Genomic DNA, 21,538 nt, shown 5'->3' on the forward strand with positions numbered 1-21,538 from the left:
TCCAGTTGGGTAGCTCACTGTGGGTCCCTTGTGATCTAACCTTCCAGATCAGACGACTGTCAAAGGCTTGGCACAAGGTCTGTGTGGCCAACGTCTACTGTATTGTCAATCGTCTTGAGCATCGCTTCAAAAAACTCAATCAAATTCATGATTCCCGTGTTCAAACCTATGCTGAATATCCCCACTTAGTCCTTGTCTTTCCCAATTCATCTTAGATCCTCACTCTTAAAATCTGCAATAACTTTCCCAACCATTGATATTAAGCTCACTGGTCTGTAGTCCCCAGACTTTTTCTTGCAGCCGTTTTTAAATCTAGTGTTTTGTGTTCATTTTTTTCCAAGTGTTAGAAATCCGTTTGCGGAGAAGAAATAACAACCTGAATTTATTTCATTCCTTTTATTGTTGTAAAATCATGAGCAGTAGCCTTTCCAATCAAAATTTTACACCAGGCAAATAATGAACAGATATTTAGTGATATCTGGTAAAGGCTGCTGATGTTGGAGCAAAAATAAACAAACCATTGGAGAAACTCAGCAGGTCGGGCAGCACCTGTAATATATCCAAATTTCCAACAGACCTTCAATTCCTACTGTGTATCTCTTAATTAGTAAGTCAGAATATACTAATTAAGGGATACACAGCAGAATGGATGGATGGCTGTTGGAAAAAAGTCCTAAAATAACTAAATATTCAGCAAGCAGTTGCAAGTGAAGTTCAGGAGGAAAATGGAAGGGCGAGAGAATGGGAGAGGAGAAAGGATATGAAAGAGAGGGGTGGAGATACAGATGTGAGGTGAGAATGAGGGAGAGGAGGAGAACCAGACAGAGTAAGAGATAAGATGGAGAAGAAAGGCTTAGACACCCTCCAAAGTTCCCTGGATGTTCTTCAATTGACATCAACAGTTTTGTAACACCTAGATCGGAGTCCTAAATAGATATAGAAACAAGCAACTGCAGATGCCGGTTTACCAAGGTATAAATGCTGAAGTAACTCAGTGGGTCAGTAACTCAGATGTTTCAGGTCGGGGCCCCTGAATAGATATGGCAAGCAACATGAATAAGGAATCTTGGGATGAGCCAAAGATATGTCCAACCGGGTAAGAAGACCTCGGGTAGATCAGTGGTTCATCGTGGGATGTGGTGAGTGAGGTAGAGGCAGGGACAGAAGTGACGATTATCGTGACACTAGTGCTGAGGAACTGAGCTGGTCAGGCAGCATTTCTGGAGACCATGGACAGGCTCAATCACTCAATGGTAATTAACCAGGTACAGTGAATCTCTTTCATTTTGCATACAATTCAGTTAGATCGTACAGTATAAGGCTGGACCCTTCTTCAGAAAGTTATATTTGCATCCCCACTGAGATTACCCCCCCCCCCCCCTACTTTTGTTGCTATCCTCCCAATGCAGTTAAAGGATAACAATAATAATAAAAATCAGCAGAATCGATATGTAACGTTGCTGCCAATTGCACTGAAATCAATGAACTTTGTGTGAGTATATTTCAGGGAGGAGCAGAGCTGCTTGCTGTACACGGGCCGGGCTACCTGACAGTGTTGGCTCCCTGCAGCCTCCCGCCATACTCGGCCCGGGTTGTCCACTACCGGCGCCGCCGTCTTCTCCTCACACGGGCCGGGTTGTCCACTACCGGCGCCGCCGTCTTCTCCTCACACGGGCCGGGTTGTCCACCACCGCCGCCTCCTTATCCTCCTCACACAGGCCGTGTTGTCCACTACCGGCGCCTCCTCACACGGGCCGGGTTGTCCACTACCGCCGCCTCCTTATCCTCCTCACACGGGCCGGGCTACCTGACAGTGTCGGCTCCCTGCAGCCTCCCGCCATACTCGGCCCGGGTTGTCCGCTGTGGGAGCCGCCGCCGCCGCCGCCTCCTTATCCTCCTCACACGGGCCGTGTTGTCCAGCTCCGTGTTGCCGCTTCACTTGAGTCGGCCGGTTTTCCCGCCCACCCGGGCCGGGCTGTCCGCTCGGACCTCCCTGGCGCGGATCGCCCCGATTGGCTGCTCCGGGCCTCTGTTGATGTTTGAACGGCGCTGACGGTTGCGGCGGCGGGGGCGGGACGGGACGGGACGGCCAGAGAGAGAGAGGTCGGGCCGGGCCGGGGGACAGAGAGGGCCCGGGCCGCCACCGCCACCGCCATCGCCACTCACTGCGCCTCTCCGCCATGGCCGGCTTCCTCAGCGGCCTCCTCAGCGGCCTGGGCCGGGCCCTCGACCTGCTCGGCTTTTTGCTGGAACTCAACTTCTGGCTGGTGTCGACGGCGGTGGCCGCGGTGTCGGGGCTGCTCCACCTGCTCGTCGCCATCCCCGGCGCCACCGCCTCCCTGCTCGGCCTCTGCTACAACCTGCTGAGTGTGCCGGTGCTGGAGGCGGCCGAGCTGGCCCACTGCGGCCTGCAGCTCGCCATCGGCCTGCTCTGCAACCTGCTGAGGGCGGTGTGCGGCCTGGCCGAGAGCATGAAGATGGTGGGACACCTGTTCTCCTACCTGAGCCTGCGGGGACGCGAGGAGCTGCAGCACGGCCTCGCCACCACCTTCTGCTCTGGACACCTCCTCCTCAAGCAGCTGTGGGACGCGGCGGGCATCCTGATCAGCCTGGCCGCCTACCTGGTCAACACTATCATCAACATGTTCCTCATTGGGACACAGAACCTGCTGTCGGCGGCCGCGGCGCTGGGCGACCCTTTGGTCAAGGTCGTGGAGGCTCTGGCATCAATTCTGACCTATTTGTCCAGCAGTGTGGTTGGAAACGTTATCCTTCTCTGGACCCCATGCCAGTTTGTGATCGAAGTCCTCATCTCCCTCTCCAGAGTCCTGGCCGACTTGTTTCTCCTTAATCTCTACGGCCTGGCCATCACCTTTCTCGTCATCTCCAGCACAACAATCTATGCAAACCCAGAGATAATATTGAGGATTATTACCCACCTGACTCTCCATTTGAATACTGTTCCAAACCTTAATCGGATAAGAAGGGATGTCCTACATATCTGTAGGCTGGTAGTGACCAATGTCCAGTTAATGTTCAACTCGGAGACTTGGAGGCAATTGTACAGTCAGCTGCAGAGACTTAACCCAGGGTATGTGAACTTCTGGCCACTTGACCAAATAAGGCGGATTCAGGCTTATCCTGAAAGGAACTTGGAAGACCAAACAGCTGTACATCAGCAACCAGGTAATCAGCTGGAACAAACAAATTCCAACCCAGTCCAAGGGGATAACAACACTACCAGGGGGCAGCAGCAACAGCAACAGCGGCTGACTGTGGACCAGAACTCTCTACCTGGAGAAACCGGAGATGCTCCTTTGAGACCAGCACGCACCAAGGACAAAAATGGCAATATCCCTGTGGAAAATGAACTCTGGAAGCTCTTGAAGGAGCAGGAAGAACGAAAGAAATGTGTCATCTGTCAGGACCAAGCAAAGTCTGTGTTACTGCTTCCATGTAGACACCTGTGTCTCTGTCAAGGCTGCACGGGTATCCTCATGCAACAGCATATCTACCAACGCAATTGCCCACTTTGCAGACAAATGATTTTACAAACCCTGGATGTGTATTTCTAATCAACTGTTTGAAAAAGCTTGGACACTGGTAAGGCTGTTGTGTGTGGCAGATATTTTTTTTAAACACAGCATAATATTTCATTGGTCCAATCATTGGAGTGCGAGGCAATCGCAGATTCAAATTTCTATGCAAATCCTGAGCCGTAGATGACACAATACGGATGTACTTTTTTCATCCATGATTAAACCAAGCACGGCTGTAAAAGAATGTTACATTAAGAATTACCTATTACGAGGCAATAGGACCAAGACTGGCTGCTTTCCTTAATTTGTTTACTAGCCTAACCACCTACAAAGATATGAGCCGTTTATTTTATTTGTCTAGGAGTTGGGATTTAAAAAAAAGAGTTAACCAATTTTAACAGGTTGGAACTTATGTGAGGTTTTACTTTTGTCAAAAGTTAGCTGCACAAGGTAAGGCCTCAGTAATTCTGTATAGTACACTCTCTTTGTAATTTTGTTTTCAATGTGAACCTTTTTGAGATTGCAGACATTTGGATTGTATTTGACGCAGTTTTGAAACATTAGGCATTTCATGTCCGTTTTGTTGTTTTAATGCTGTCCCACTGAAGGCAGCATGTTTTTTTTAACCTGGTGTTTAAAGTTTAACTTAACAAAACCAACTGAGAGAATGAATGGGTCCAATTTGGAGACAATGGGTCCATTGAGTAGATGAGGTACCATGCGAAATATGTTTGTTTCTGTTAAGTTACCAAGCTCCATCTTGCAACTTCTCTTAACAATTCTTAAGCAAGTCTGCATTACTGAGCAGTTGGGTTTAAAGGAGAATTTTATTTGTCTGCTCTTTTTTTTTTTTTTTAATCGCTACTCACCAAGGAACAAGTGATGTCTTTACTATACATATTTGAAGCACTGCTTATGGATTTAGTAACCACAAATTACTTCATTTGGGACCCATTTGTATTTTATTTGAAAACAATTTCTTTGTCTTGGAATGGAAACTTGTGACAGAATTGTTCCTGGGGCATTGATGCTGACATGTATTACATTAACTGATAAATACATTTGTTAAATTAATAACAATTTATGTTTTCTTCAAGAATCAAATGTTTATCATTGCAGAAATTGGCTGAGTAATGCGTGCTTTCTGATGCATAAGTATGATCATCCTGAGATTTCAAAGCAACATCTTTCATCTGCTGTAACTTAAATAGCAGCAAATGTTGTTTATGACAGCATAACAGTGTCTGTTCCAGAATGACACCCAAATAGATTAAATAATTGCTTTCTTGTCTGGTGGATGGCAGGCCAAGTAAGCCACAGTCAGCATTTTGGCAACTACTTTTGGAGATCTTTGACTGCAAATGATGATCAAGGTTTTTTTTTTACGTGGTTTTGCTTGGGACCCATCTTTGCAGTATAGTTGGGATTGGCAATTCATTGAATGGATTAGGTTTGGTTATCTCTGATTATGGAATTTGAAAATGTTGTTGAAAGTTGTGGGCACAGCCGTGATTAGGGAGAAGAGACAGCAGCACACAATTCACTTAGAATCAGTGATTCTATTCTGGCTCTTGGTCCTTGATTTTAAATCCCATTCCTATGTGAGTACAACAAACCATTAAGGAGTTAATTGTTCAAATGAAAATATCCAGCAGCTTTTATGAAGAGAAAAAAACACAGTTAATGCTTCAAGTCAATGATCTTTAATTGGAGCCATGGGGGAAAGAAACAAATGTTAAGATTAATAAGAAGAAAGTACAAAGGAAATTAGAGGGAACGACAGGATAAATTAAATGATTAAGAGAATGATGGTCCACTGCTTGTTTCAAGCTCTTTCTAGCATCTGAAACAAAGACCTGAAAGGCACCAAGGAGCCCATTATGTTTTATCTTGCATATTTCATTTTTCCTTGCAACATCGAGGGCACTTTGGCCAATTGAGTCTATGCCAGTTCTTGCAGCAATCACAATCTCAACCCTCTACCCTTATAATCTTTGCTGTAACCTATTCTCTCCACATTTCCATCAACTATTTTTCTACTACTCGCCTACACATTAGGAGTAATTTGGATTGGGCAATTGACCTGCCAACCACACATCTTTCGAAAGAAACCAGAACAGCTGAGGAATCCCATGATCTAACTGGGAGTCTGTGCAAACGTGACACAAATCAGAGGTCAGAGCCGTAGGCATTGGGTCGGAGGGTCTGTTAGTAGTAATACTAGCTGCATCATTGTGCTGCCCTTTACTTCTCCGCGCCACAAGGGCAGAAGCAGTTCTTCTGCCTCTCCAGCCCACAAATCTCACCGATTGTGGTCAGATTTAGACACCCCCCCCACTTCACTGAAATGCAATGAAATCACTGCCAACCAAGGGGTGCTGAGATCGTCTTTGTCTTTATGGCCAAAATTCTGCTCCTACTCACAAGAAAGCAATGTATCTGGTCAGGAGTTAGGAGCAATATTAGTTCATTATTTATCACCCAGATATACTCAGTTTGGCTGGGTGTGTGGTCCTCATATTGAGCTCTTGCTAGCCCCCCCCCCCCCCCATTAACAATTGATCTGTGGAATTGAGCCCATATTATGTCCATGCTTACCATGAATTTAAATCGGTTTTAGAAGCAGAGAATTGGAATTATTGCAGTTTTTAGGCTTTATGCTATTTTCCTTGGTGCTTAGAGAGTGTAGCTACTTACAGCATAACTGGTAAGCAAAACATCCTTAAAGTACTTGTGGCCCACTGGTATAAAATAACTTGCATGTCCTGACCTTTGTTTAGGAATTAAAGGCAGTCAGTATAACTTTTCCCCACCTCTGCTCCAAAGATGACTTCTCAGGTGAAGAAGCTAAGCCAGGAAACAAGCCATGCTGACTGAAGGTTTTCAGTAATGGGGTGAAATGATTCCAATTACGGGCCATGTGCTAAAATTCTACTTTTGATACTATCCAGTAGTTCCTACTGAAAGTGGATATATATGAACATGGGGCGAAAAGAGTGATCATGCTTCTAAAACACACTTTTCCTAGCAATTAAATGAATCTTTAGTTTAGGGGATTTTTTTCTTTGTAAGTTGAGTGACTTTTATATTGGACGATACATTCACCATAAGAGCTAGGAGCAGAATTAGGCCATTTTGCAATCAAGTCTACTCTGCCATTCAATCATGGCGGATCTATTTTTCCCTCTCAATCACATTCTCCTGCCTTCGCCCCATAACCTCTGACACCCATACTAATCAATTCAATGCAGTTGTAGTTAGCGTAATATTTTTTTTTAATAAAGCGAGTTAACAGAGATGTTCATTTGGTCAAAGATTTTCAACACAGCAAGAGGAGGGCAGTACCCATTGTGATATTCTTTTCCTGTGTTTAGTTGCTGTACTTGTTTCATTAGGTTGACTGGAACATGGCAGTGGAGGTTACTGAGCAGCAGAGATCAATTGGTGCATGGAAAATGAACCTTTTGTTGATAGTCTTTTTTTAAGCTAATTTATGTTGTATTTTTGTATAAGCCATGAACATTGTTGTATTATTTGATCTGTAACTGATAGCTGCTGTGTTAAAATCAGCGTCACTGTGCTGCACTATGTTTAATTCAGTGAGCTGTGTATGTAATTGTTTGAAAAAATAAATTGTATTTTTCATTATTGATTAATTTTGTCCTTGTAACATCATTTGACATAATGCAATGTAAGACAGCTATTATATGCTTCAGTCTGTCGCTTTAACTTTGGCATCAAGATAATGCTGTCACACACTGCTAATACAGCCTAATTTATGTGGAGTGAGTAACTGCAGATGCTGGTTTAAACCAAAGACAGACCTAATAAGCTGGAGTAACTCGGCAGGTCAGGAGCATCTCTGGAAAAAGGAATAGGAGACATTTTGTGTCAAGACCATTCAGCTTATTGTAAGCATCCGACTTTAAACATGGCATTGTGATTGATACATTTCTGATTGCATTTTCTGGCATCACATGGAAGAAATGAATGTCTTCAATGCCCATCACCAAGAGAGGTATGGCAGCACCACCTCTGATCATTTCTCTGGCAGTATGTAATCTGCTCCAAGACCTTACGTTCTGGAACAGCATGAATAGAAAAGAGGCCAACATAGCGAAGGAAACTTAAGGATGCTAGGAGAGGCAATAAGTAGATTTATTATATGTTTAGCTTCCAAGGCAGACCTAGCTGAATTTAAAATAAACATTGGGGGTTGTAAACCAGTCTAAGACCAATAAAACTAATCCTGAGGTAAGGGTTATTTATTGCACTCCTTGATTAATTATTTCAAGAATGTAATATCTGTATGTAACCACTGAAACATAGAATATAAGAGGCTGTGAATCTTTAGAACACTTTGGGTTCTTTCAGAGTTTTTCCCAGTGTGTACTGTTAAGGTCTTGAATAAACTGAGTTAACTGACCCACTGCTCTATGATATGTCCTTTGTGTCTGTTCCCATCTGAGCTGTAATTAAGATGGCAACTGGGCCCCACATGAAAATTAGATTCAACACTAAATTCCCAACACTGGTAGTGCAGTAGAGTTGCTGCCTTACAGCGCCAGAGACCCCGGTTTGATCCTGATTACAGGTGCTTGTCTGTACTTAGTTTGTGCGTTCTCCCCCTGACCTGTGCCGGTTTTCACCGGGATCTCCGGTTTCCTCCCACATTCCAAAGACGTACAGGTTTGTAGGTTAATTGGCTTGGTAATAATAATAATAATATATTTTATTGTCATTGCACGTCAGTGCAACGATATTTAGTATGCAGCTTCCAACCGATGTAAAAGAAAAGTTAAATAAATAAATAAATAAGCTGTGTGACGTGACCATCCGAGGGAGACAGTCCAGGGGGGGTGGGGGGCACTCAGCAGGGCCGGTTCAGAGCCGCTATAGCTCTGGGGATAAAGCTGTTTCTGAGTCTGGAGGTTCGGGCGTAGAAGGCCTTGTAACGTCTGCCGGAGGGAAGTAGTTCAAACAGTCCGTTACAAGGGTGTGAGGAGTCTTTATGGATGCTGACTGCCTTCCTGAGGCACTGTGTGTGGTAGATGCCCTCCAAGGCTGGTAGCTGTGTCCCAATGATCCTCTGCGCTCTGTGGACGACGCGCTGAAGAGCTCTCCTCTCCGCCTCCGTGCAGCTGAGATACCACACAGAGATGCCATACGTTAATATGCTCTCTGTGGTGCAGCGGTAGAACGTTGTCAGTATAATTGTAAATTGCCCCATGTGTGTGTAGGATAGCGCTGGAGTGCGGGGGATCTCTGGTCAGCATGGACTCAGTGGGCCAAAGGGCCTGCTTCCGCGCTGTACCTCTAAACTAAAAATTAAACTAAAAGTTTAACTGTTCAATTCAAGGTAGAAGTTTTTTACGAAGGTAAGACAAAAAAATCTGGGGAGAAGCTGAATTTCATTACTCCTTCATTGCAATGACGATGACACCCAGTGTTTAAGGCATTTTGGAGAAGTCCCAGCTGCTGAGAGAACCTGTATGGATATGAAAAGGCCTGCCTGTCTACTTCTGACAAACCACATTGAATTTTGTGAAGAAACGGACTCAGTTGACAGGTGATGGCGTTGAGTGTTATTTACTTGTACTTCGGGAAGTCACCCAACAAAGTCCTTGTGATCTGGAATTACGGGCAGATTATTAGCCTAGTTAGGAGATTGTTGAAAGGGCAGGGAGTAGAATAGGAATCAAATGCAAGATGTGACTGGTACTGTCCAATGTTATAGCCATTGAAAGGGCAAAAGTTTATTTTTTCATTGTATTTATCAATGAGAGGGCAGAAAGCTACTGTTACATAAATCAAAAACCTGTAGGTGTTGAAAACCTGACAAAAAACAAAATGCTTGAAATACTCAACAGGTTAGGCTGCATCTGTTGTAAGTAAAAAAGAGTTCATGTTTTTGCCGTGTAAACGGCATCCAGCTACTCCCCAATGCAACTTGCAACAAACGTTTTCTTCACTTCTCCAGCTCTGATGAAGAGTCATTAACCCGAGACGTTTATTCTGTCCAGTTCCCCCGTTCAGCTCCTGACTTGCTGAGTATTTCTGGCACTGACTGGTTTTAATTCATTAATATAGAGTTTGCTTATTCCATAAGCAGTTTAAACTACAAGGAGACGTCAATAAACTAAAGAAAAACTGGCAAAATAAATAAAATATGTATTGTTCTTAACGTAAATGTGTAGAATCAATAGATGGGGAGTGAGTTGAGAATCTTGAACTTGCTGATCAACCTGCACCCATCCATCATTTGGCCATCCCTTTACCTCCAGAGATGCTGCTTGACCTGCTGAGTCCTTCCAGCAGTTTTCCACACTATGTCATTTGGTTTTAACAAACTGCAGCTCAAACTCAGTTTCACCATTATTTCATGAACTTGCTGGATTTACATGTTAATTGCCCATTAAACTCCGCGCAGGAACTTATTTAATAGACATAAATGTCTCTTTAACAATCTGATCAATATTAACTCAATGCCAGTCAATCTCTCCATCCAAGACAGATACGTTCGTTCTCATGCTGTAACTTGATAGTGATTTCAAAACGTACAAATTTTACATTGTAAATCCTATTTCCCTTTCTCTCTTATTCCAATCCCTTTTTGCATTGAGTTTAATCTAATCCAGCATCTATGTTCATCATTCTTCTGATTCTGTTTCAGTTCATTGGCTCGGGAGATATAAAGACTGAAACAGATATAACCATACTCACTGAGGTAGGTGTTGGATGCCCTGTTACTTTAGTGGATTGTCATTTTATTTCCTACAAGTTGTAACACAAAAATATTTGAGCTGATCGGTACAGGGGAAAGTCTTACATTGGTAATAAGATTCTCTGTGAACAGTAAGATTCACCCCAAAGTACAGAACTAATCTGCTTTGTGATAGACACAAAATGCTGGAGTATTTTGCAGCATTTCTGGAGAGAAGGAATGTATGACGTTTCTGGTTGAGAACCCTCTTCAGGCTAACCCTAATGCACGGTCTGAAACGCCACCCATTGCTTCTCTCCAGAGATACTGCCTGAACCGCAGAGTTACTCCTGCATTTTGTGTCTATCTTCGGTTTAAACCAGTTTTTTCCTACACATTTAATCTTTGTGATTTTACTGCTTTTCATAAACCAAAGGATGGTGTTGCATACATTACAGTGATCCAACAGAACAGTTTGAATAACTTGCACTGGATAAAACCAGCTATAAAGAGCTTTGATTCAGGTTGAATATTCCATAAATATTTTTATGCGGTAAACCCAAACTGTCACTGCATGAGTGATGAAATTCCTCTACCTTCCGTCAATTTTATGGAATGGAGATTATGGAGAGGTTGTGGAGTTTTACCTCTTGATGCTTATGAAAAGCTCTTGGTCAGGAAGGCTAATAACATCTACCATGACAATTGTGATGAAGGCTGTAAATATAATCTGCGAGAAACCTCCACTTCCATCCAAACTACTCACTTAGACGACGTGAAAGAGGTAAACAAAAGAAGAATCAAGCCATCAATGATTGCTGATGAGGGATAGACAGAGTTGACGTGGATAAGCTTTTCCCATTGAGAGTAGGGAAGATTCAAACGAGGACATGACTTGAGAATTAGGGGACAGATGTTTAGGGGTAACATGAGGGGGAACTTCTTTACTCAGAGAGTGGTAGCTGTGTGGAATGAGCTTCCAGCGGAAGTGGTGGAGGCAGGTTCGATTTTATCATTTAAAAATAAATTGGATAGGTATATGGACGGGGAAGGAATGGAGGGTTATGGTCTGAGTGCAGGTAGATGGGACTAAGGGAAAATAAGTGTTCGGCACGGACTTGAAGGGCCGAGATGGCCTATTTTCCATGCTGTAATTATTATATGGTTATAAGATTTGCAGCAACAGAAAGCAACGGCAGATGTGATTAATTTTTGATATGCTTTAATCGCAGTCTCATTGGTTTTCTGGTTTTAATAATGTATTTGCTCCCTTGTTTGTTGAGTAAGAAAACTCTTTGATCTCCATGCTGCAATATGTAGCCCTCCATTTAATTAAACTTACTATGATTCATGTTCCTCTGCTTACCTATCTTGTTCTTTTTAATCCCAAACAAGTTTAAGGTGAGAGGGGAAAGATTTAATAGGAACCCAAGGGGCAACGCTTTTCCACAGAGGGTGGTGGGTGTATGGAATGAACTGCTAGAGGATGTAGTTGAGGCAGGTACTATTGCAACGTTTAAGAAACATTTGGACATGGATAGGATAGGTTGAGTGGAATATAGGCCAAATGCAGGCAGGTGTGACTAGTGCAGATGGTTGATGTGGGCAAGTTGGGCCAAAGTGCCAACATTTACATCAGCTCCTCCCAAATTCTACCACACAGCCCCACACTAGAGGAAATTTACAGTGCCACTTAACCTATCAGTTTGGATGTAGGAGCAAAATGGAAATCCACACGATATTTACAATTCAGACTTTAGAGATACAGCGTGGAAACAGGCCCTTCAGCCCACTGAGTCTGTGCCGACCACCGATCACCCTATACACTTGCACTATCCTACACATGAGGGGGAATTTACAATTTTATCGAAGCCAATTAATCTACAAACCTTTGGAGTGTGGGGGGAAACGGGTGCACCTGGAGGAAACCCATGCAGTCACAGGGAGAACGTACAAACTCTGGTCAAAATGCAACAGTAGTCAGGATCAAACCTGGGTCTCTGGGGCTGTAAGGCAGCAACTCTACTGTTACGCCACTGTGCCGCCCTCCCGGTCAATGGGAGATTGTGCAAACTCTGCATGAACAACTCCAGAGGTCAGGATTGAACCCATGACATTGGAACTGTGAGTCTGCAACTCAACTAGCTGTGCCTTTCAGCCAATGATCCACCACTGCCTGGATCACCAGCAGTGGAGGTTCTTGAGAACGACTGTGAGCAAATTTGGGCACCACATCTGAGGAAGGATGTGCTGGCTCAGGAGAGGGTCCAGGGAAGGTTTACAAGAATGATTCCAGGAATGCCGAAGTGTATCACCAATGGGGCTAGGTTTGAATTTCTAAAAGTTCCATTCTTCTCCTTTTCCATAGATATTGTCCCTCTGCAACCTCCCACCCTTGCACTTCCAGATCCCAAGGACATCCATTTACTTTGTCCGTAGACAAAAATGCTGGAGAAACTCAGCGGGTGAGGCAGCATCTATGGAGCGAAGGAAATAGGCAACGTTTCGGGTCGAGACCCTTCTTCAAGGACATCCATTTACTTTAAATTCCCTTTCATGTCAGCATTGACAAAAAAAAACTCTCTCCAGAATTACTCTATCTGACAGCCACTTCTTCCTCTTGGCTCGGATTACTCAGCTCGCTGTCATTGTGCAATACCCAAGTGTCTTATGCTTCTAGACAGTAAACATAATTTCCTACCACATTCCGCTTAATAAAGCTCCTTTTACAGTAACAGCAAGTCCTATGATTTCTCTCCCTATCGAATTAACTCCCGGATCTGCTTCTGTTTTCCCACAATTTGCCTTTTCTGCTTTCCTGAAAGATGGTATATTTTATTTAGATCCTGAATCTCCGAATCATTCCTTCACGCCTGTTCCTAGTTTAGTTTAGTTTATTTAATTTATAATTGTCACGTGTACCAAGGTATAGAACATTTGTTTGCTTGTTATCCAGTCAAAGGAAAGACTGCACATGAATACAATCAAACTGTCCATTGTGTGCACAGATAAAGGATAAAGATAGACACAAAAAGTTGGAGTAATTCAGCAGGTCGGACAGCATCTCTTGACAGAAAAGGCCATAACTCTCATGGGGCTTTTTCACGGGGCGACTTGACGCAAGAGTTAACCAGAGTTTAACATCGTGGGAACCTCGTGCGATAACAGTACGGCATTCGTGGACCACCGTGGACCACTGTGGCGCTAACGGCAGGTAATCGTGTAACTTGGTGACTCGGGAGAAAATTCAAGCAAGCTTGAATTTCTCCAAGAGTGACATGTGGTTGAGCATTGCAACATTATATGAACGTAGTGGCCAGTGCGATAACCGTGCGATATCCGTAATAACTCTTGCGGTTACCGTGGGAACTCCTGCGAACGGTAAACCCGGAAGCTGGACAGAGGGGACAGAAGGTGAGTAAAAAAGGTGTTCTCAATATCCTTTAACTGGCGAAAACGTTGGAACTAGTCGTTCGGTGCGAGTTGATTAAAAAGTGTTTGGAAATTTCAAACTTCAAATCAAATGTCTCTCAAACCTGCTGATTGTATCTGATTCCACTTTTCATAGCAAGTTCCACTTTTCGACACAAAATGCTTGAATAACTCAGGCAGGAAGCATCTCTGGAGAACATGGATAGGTGACGTTTCGGTTCCAGTTGGGAAAGAGGAGGCAGGATCAAGCGTGGCAGATGCTGCTTTAAATCGAAGATATACAAAATGCTCCTCAGCGAGTTACTCCAGCATTTTGATCTCTGGATGGAAGGAATGGGTTTCCCAAACTCACCCATTCCTTAAACCCATTCTTTCTCTCCAGAGATGCTGCCTGTTCCTCTGAGTGACTCCAGCATTCTATGTCTATCTCAGGTAATAGATGGACACTGGCGAGGGGGCAGATGGTTTGAACAAAGACCCTAGATTAAAGCATAGTCTGTAAGATAGGATTGTGAAGCATGGGGAAGGAATGTTTGGGGGGAGGGGGGGGATGAGAGGGGTGAGGGGAGGGCTGAAAGAGGTGCGAGTCTAGATGGGCCACAGTGGGGTGGGGTGGGGTGCGGGCGAGGGAAGGGTAAGAAATGGGAGGAGAGAGAGGTTGTTAGAGGTTACCTTGTGGCTAGCATCCGTCCATCCATGAGAGATGATGGTGTGGCTTTAGAAACATAGAAAACAGGTGCAGGAGTAGACCATTTGGCCCTCCGAGCCAGCAGCGCCATTCACTATGATCATGGCTGATCACCCAAAACCAGTACCCCGTCCTGCCTTCTCCCCATCTCCCCTGATTCCGTTAGCCCTGAGTGCGAAATCTAACTCTCCCTGATAGGAGTAGAATGAGGCCATTCGGCCTATCAGGTCTACGCCATTCAATCATGGCTGATCTATCTCTCCCTCACCCCATTCTCCTGCCTTCTCCCCATAACCTGTGACACCCGCACTAATCTCTGGGTTAGGCAGCAACTCCACTATTGTGCCGCAGTGCCGTTCCAAAATTCCCTGTCTGCGTGTGTTTTAATATCCCAGCCCAGCTTTAAACCTGGGAATGGGAAGGGTGATTTTACAGAAAATAGAACAATACAGGAGGGGACCAGTAAATGGTCAATTAGGGGAGGGCACCAGTAAATGGTGAATTTGGGGAACGCACCAGTAAATGGGGAATTAGAGGAGCGCACCAGTAAATGAGGAATTAGGGGAGCGCACCAGTAAATGAGGAATTAGGGGAGCGCACCAGTAAATGAGGAATTAGGGGAGCGCACCAGTAAATGAGGAATTAGGGGAGCGCACCAGTAAATGAGGAATTAGGGGAGCGCACCAGTAAATGAGGAATTAGAGGAGCGCACCAGTAAATGAGGAATTAGGGGAGCGCACCAGTAAATGGGGAATTAGGACAGCAGCAGTGATAGTCATTGTTTGTGTTATGTTATGCACGGATATTACACTGGTGTGAACTTGTTTAATACGCTGTGCAGCAAAACTGGACCATGAGTTTAAGATCAAAGATTTGCGTGTAAATTGATATGACTGATAGACACAAAATGGACCCTTCTTCAGACTCTCTCCAGAGATGCTGCCTGTCCCGCTGAGGTACTCCAGCTTTTTGTGTCAATCTTCGACAGATTGGGTTTGCTGTAAATGTCTGTATGTTAATATGTGTGTCTTTTCCTCTTGGACATTACTTTGTTTCTGTTGGTGGCTCCACATTTTATGATAGCCTGAAGTGTGATAAAGCTTTTACCTCAGCAGTTTGATTGTCAGTGCTTGTTTACCTCATTGTTAAATAAATATATATTTTTTACTATCAGCTTGATGTCTGCAATTCTTCATTAACACATCACTACAAGATGAATGTCTCTAATGTTATAATCCCTCTCATGCTGAAACACAAAATAGTTGAAGGGAGGTGATATAATCACATTTTCATTAAGTTTCATTTTTGAGTGTTCAGGTCCATCAATTGTTGAGCTATTTAAACGTTTGAAAGTTTCACCTCTCGGTAGAAAATAAAATAAGCCAATCAGCACGGTAAATGTGAGACAAAGTCTTTATTCCTATTTGACAATATAAAAAGACAACTTCTTGCACATATTGAGAGAAGGTGCATCACACCAAACATTAGTCTATAAAAGGGCCTCGCAAACACGAAAATCAACAAATGAGGCACGCTAGATTATTTTAAACACATTATATTCATTAACCTCCGCAACAAGCCTAAACTCAGGCATTAAAAGGGACAATGCAATGTGCTAAATGGCAGGTTTTGCGGACGAACTTCTTATAGGAAGCACTTTTCAGAGGACAACACTAGAAAGTCAGCTTATTTGCTATGCATTTCTGCTAACATGCAGTAGTGTTCCTGTGGTTGGCTACCCATCAATATAGCTGTCCTGCCACGGCACACTCCCCAATTGTGAATTGTAGTAAGCGCAGAGATGGCCTCTTTGCTCTTTCACACCCAGTGAGACTTCCTCTTAATTCTCTTTTTAATTAATCTCTCCCTTCTGCCTTCACGCAAGCGTCCTCGATGCACATAGTGGGCTGCTGCATACAGCGCGTCAATGGAAAAAAAAACACCATCCTGTACTCGAAACTACTTAGTATAGGCATGTCTCCAAATGAGCCAATTCAACCAAGGGAGGATATTTATAGTGTGTGGAAAAAAAAGTGACATCATTTGTGCCACGTGTAGTTCACAATGTTCATTCAAGATTTAACGGGAAAGCTCGGGAGACGGACAAGTCACTCGCACAAATAACGGAAATGCCGAGTACCGTGGGAACTCTTTATCTACACCCCGTTATATCGTGTGATATCGTGCTAGACCACGACCACTTCACTCTGGTTACATCTTGCGTCAAGTCGCCCCGTGAAAAAGCCCCATCAGTCTGAAGAAGGGTCTCGACCCAAAACGTCACTTACCTGGATATCTTTTCTCTGGATATGCTGTCTGACCTGCTGAGTTATTCCAGCTTTTTGTGTCTATCTTTGGTTTGAACCAGCGTCTGCAGTTCCTTCCTACAGTCAAAGGATAAAGATACAACATTTAGTACAAGATATAATAATATTGTAGTCCAAGAAAGTCCGATTAAAGATAGTTCAAACGTGGGAGGTCAGGACCGCACTCTGGTTGATGAGAGGACGGTTCAGTTGCCTGATAACAGCCGGGAAGAAACTGTTCCTCTAAGATGTATGATTCATTTTGAAGAATGCAGGAGAGTGATTTGTGCACTATGGTGAAAGCTGATCCACACTCTGTAGCCTCGCATCTATGGGCAACGGTCCAGAGTATTTCCATTAATTAAACTTTAGACTAATCTACATTGCAATCGGAACACTCCTGTCTATATCTGGAAAAAAAAAAAGACTTTACAACAGGTTGATAATTTCTTCACATGACCAGACAAGCACAACACCCACACAATCCTTCTTCAGGCAGAACATTATCCCATAACCATATTTAAGAGAGGGGTGATATAGAATATGTTGACATTGATGTAAATGGGACAGAAGATGAAAATATTTCCTCACAGTCTGATAGATAATGTGCTGAGCAAAGTACACACACATGCATTCTTGTGCAAATTGCTTTTGAGTAATTGTCTCAGTTGTTACTTTCCTGTTTTGAGCAGTGTGTATCTTTGGTGTGTACCATGTAAAAGCTGCGGCCCAGAAAAATATGTTAAATTTTAGCTTATTTAGATTAATTAGCATTACTTATTAGATAAACCAACCCCTCTAAACTACAAAGTGGAAGACAGATGACTCCCTTGTATAGCTCACTTTCAAAATATGCAGGGAATGTTTTGCAGTCTGTATTCCAGGCACCGCATAGCTCGTTAATGACTGTATCAAAGAGAAAGTGGTACAAAAATGAGTTGGAAAAGTAATCAGTGGAAATTGATCTCTCACTTGACAAAACTGCAGCCAACTATTTATTAAGACCAGGCAAATGTATTACTCTGGTTTCTGCAGCTCACCTTATTTTATTTTTATTACACTTTTTATGTCTACTTTTCATTCGGGTTTTTCACAAAGAGTCCAATCCCTATCCCCACCCTTCAGTGGGGTGGGAAGGAGCATATTAGTTCAAGACCAATGATGAGTGCATCATCTCGGGTGACCTTCCACAGGAGCTCTGAAGAGGTGCTGTATTTTGTCATTGGTGCAACCCAGACTCTCCATCATCTCAGGTGGTCAGTAAAACGAAAATTCTGTGAAGAGCAGGGGAGTGCTTTTCTCAATGTCCTGGGCAATATTTATCCCTTAACCAAAACCTAAAAACAAATAGAGTCATAGAATGATACAGTGTGGAAACAGGTCCTTTGGCCCAACTTGCCCACACTGGTCAACATGTCCCAGCTACACTCATCCCACCTGCCCGCGCTTGGTTCATATCCATCCAAACCTGTCCCATACATGTACCTGTCTAACTGTTTCTTAAACATTGGGATAGTCCCTGCCTCAACTACCTCATCTGGCAGCTTGTTCCATACACCCACCACCCTTTGTGTGAAAAGGATACCCCTCAGATTCTTATTAAATCTTTTCTCCTTCACCTTAAACCTGTGTCCTCTGGTCCTCGATTCACCTACTCTGGGCAAGAGACTCTAGTGCATCTACCCGATCTAATCTTCTCATGATTTTATACACCACATTTATTGTTTAGTACAGGAAGGAACTGCAGATGCTGGTTTATACCCATGATAGACACAAAGTGCTGGAGTAATTCAGCAGGTTCGGCAGCATCTCTGGAGAAAATGGATGGGTGATGTTTCAGGTCGAGACCCTTCTTCAGTTTTACTGCATGGCTGTTTGTGGGCGATTAGTCTGCACAAACTGAAAGGAAGGTACTTCATTGGCTATAACTCGCTTTGAGATATCTTAAGGCGATATGAAATTATTTTTAAACAAAGGAATATCTATTTCAACATTCTTTCTGAAAAATGCATATTTATTCTGGGGTATGTCATAGGAAATTAGACACTTCTACCTATCCTTTCATTTATACATAAGCTTGATTAATGATAGGTACATCTTCAGTTCAGATAAGAACTAATGGAGAGACATTTTAAAAACATTTGGACAGATACCTGGATAGGAAAGGTTTGGAGGGTTATGGACTAAATGCGTGCTGGTGGGACTAGTGTAGATGGGTCATCTTGGTCGGTATGGACTTTTGGGATGAAGGCTCTGTTTCTGAGCTGTATGACTCTAAGACTATGACAAGGAACCACATGTATTGAAATCTTGAGGAAAACACAAGGTGCTGGAGGAATTCAGCAGGTCAGGCCACATTCAGACAGTCTGAAGAAGGGTCTCGACCCAAAACGTCACCTTTTCCTTCGCTCCATAGATGCTGCCCCACCCACTGAGTTTCTCCAGCATTTTTATCTACCTTTGATTTTTCCAGCATCTGCAGTTCCTTCTTAAATGTTTTGGGAAGGTAGTGTTTTGGGTCTGGACTCTCATTCGGATTAGAAATAATCGAGGTGGTTTCACTGCTGATTTGGTTGAAGATGGCGCATGGTTACGGGTTAGCTGACATTTTGTTAAAAGTGATCTTGAGTTTATTTGAAAGCACAAAACTTAATTGAACATGTTGATGTTCTTCAAATCGACACAGTGTGATCTGTTCATCAGCAATGACACCGTACCAGCCACCATAAATCCCTGGATTCCTCTTTCCCTTGGGGGGGGGGGGGGGTGGTCATGTTACTGATGTATTATAATACGTGTTCCAATGTGGTAAGCATCACAAGGGCAACAAGATGAAAGCAGAAATTAACAGTTTATGGATTGCTCTCATTCATTCTCTGGTTTTCGCAGCAAAATATTTCTATTTTTGAAGTTGGCTTCTCTAATGTTTGTCTCAGTTCTATATTTTTTTCTGGACACTATCTGCAGAGTTTGAGTGATCTGCTGCCAGGAGTCTGCCCTCAAGGCTCTGAATGTTACTCAGACTCATGACTGGGTGGAACAGGGATCCTGATTGTGTTTGTTCCTGGCTGTGGCATGTGAATGGCTTCCACTTCACACCATCCCATCCAGACACAGTAGTTTAGTTTAGTTTGGAGATACAGTGTGAAAACAGGCTCTTTGGCCCATCAAATCCACGCTGACCAGCGCTCTACATACCTCACCCTCCCATCATATACCTGGAATCACACCGCCCCGTGTGTTAGTTAAACGGAGCCACCTATGGAATACAGTATGACCCACGACTTTCATGGTTAAATGAATGCTTCTTGCTCCCCAGTGTGATTCATTAACCAGAATGGGCAGCCTTTATATAAAGCAGAAATTTACATATCAGTGTGCCGATGCTTGCTGATTGTCTCTGTGATGGCAGACAATGTGCCAGATTGATTTGTGACACTCCCAGCTGTCCTCTGAGAGTTGATCAGCACATTCACTCCCCACTCTTCTAATGATGTAGCATGATTGTGGAAACTGTTCAGATTGAGGTGAGTGCAAACTAATTACTAATTATCTCAGCCCTGAAGCGCTTAGCGACTGGTCAACTCCCAAACATTATTCATAATTCTATTCAGCAGTAAATTTCTTGCCGTTTTCAATCTTGATAACAAAAAAATATTTTTCATACTAATTTCTCCTGTTTTAATTGTTGCTTTATTTTGAAGTTATTCTCAATAGACAATAAGTGCAGGAGTAGGCCATTCAGCCCTTCGAGCCAGCACCGCCATTCACTGTGATATATGCTCATTCAAATATATTTGTCACACCGGCTTTATTGTAAATGTACACTGCTTCCATGCTGAATCTTGCCTTGTGTGGATTGTCATACATTCTGTTTCACACTTTATAATTGTCTCCCAATCCTGCACACTTAACGCACAGAGCCTTTTGCCCAGAATAGGGGACTTGAGAACCAGGGAACATAGGTGTAAGATGAGGAGGAAAAGATTTAATGGGAAGCCGAGGGGTAATGTTTTTATACAAAGGGTGGTGGGTGTATGGAACAAGCTGCTGGAGAAGGTAGTTGAGGCAGTACTATCGCAATGTTTAAGAAACATTTAGACAGGTACATGGATAGGGTAGGTTTAGAGGGATATGGGTCAAACGCAGGCAGGTGTGACTAGTATATATGGGGCAGTGTGGGCAAGTTGGGCAGAAGGACCTGTTTCCATGCTGTATGACTCTATGACTATAACAATCATTCTCTCTCGTGTTCAAGAAGGAACTGCAGATGCTGGAAGATCGAAGGTACACAAAATTGCTGGAGAAACTCAGCGGGTGCAGCAGCATCTATGGAGCGAAGGAAATAGGCGACGTTTCGGGCCGAAACCCTTCTTCAGACCATTCTCTCTCTCTCTCTCTCTATTCTTTTTTTTCTTTATTTCTCCCACTCTCTCTCCCACACATTGTCTTGTTCACTAAGAGTCTTGTGCATTCTTCTGAGCACCAAACATTCAGCTGTTGAGGCACATTAGCTTGTTGAATGATTTATTTTACAGGATGAGGATGATCTAACCTTGAAACCACCAAAGCACATGATTGAATCATCTTCGATTCAGTAGTTAAGAAACCTGAGTCATCCTACATACTGACAAGAGATAACGTGATTATCAAGGGACTGCAATAAAGTAGGTAGACAAAAATGCTGGATAAACTCAGCGGGAGAGGCAGCATCTGTGGAGCGAAGGAAATAGGCAAAGTTTCGGGTCGAAACCGTTCTTTAGTCCCGAAACTTTGCCTATTTCCTTCACTCCAAGCCAAGTCAAGTCAAGTTTATTTGTCACATACACATACGAGATGTGCAGTGAAATGAAAGTGGCAATGCTCGCGG

At 43.4% G+C, this 21,538-nt stretch overlaps 1 protein-coding gene and 1 long non-coding RNA gene across 2 annotated transcripts; both read left to right on the forward strand.

Annotated features, from left to right (window-relative positions):
• Positions 1–986: 986 nt before the first annotated feature.
• LOC116991383 lies at positions 987–12,977 on the forward strand. Its single transcript, XR_004416774.1, has 3 exons — positions 987–1,265; positions 10,213–10,266; positions 12,611–12,977. It is a non-coding gene; the product is annotated as an uncharacterized LOC116991383 (long non-coding RNA).
• rnf26 (ring finger protein 26) lies at positions 1,901–7,191 on the forward strand. Its single transcript, XM_033049989.1, has one exon. The coding sequence runs from the start codon at positions 2,181–2,183 to the stop codon at positions 3,573–3,575; it is 1,395 nt and encodes a 464-aa protein (XP_032905880.1). The 5' UTR covers positions 1,901–2,180; the 3' UTR covers positions 3,576–7,191.
• Positions 12,978–21,538: the final 8,561 nt, after the last annotated feature.

Source organism: Amblyraja radiata, chromosome 33 (genome assembly GCF_010909765.2).
Source record: "Amblyraja radiata isolate CabotCenter1 chromosome 33, sAmbRad1.1.pri, whole genome shotgun sequence".
In the NCBI taxonomy this organism is placed as follows: domain Eukaryota; kingdom Metazoa; phylum Chordata; class Chondrichthyes; order Rajiformes; family Rajidae; genus Amblyraja; species Amblyraja radiata.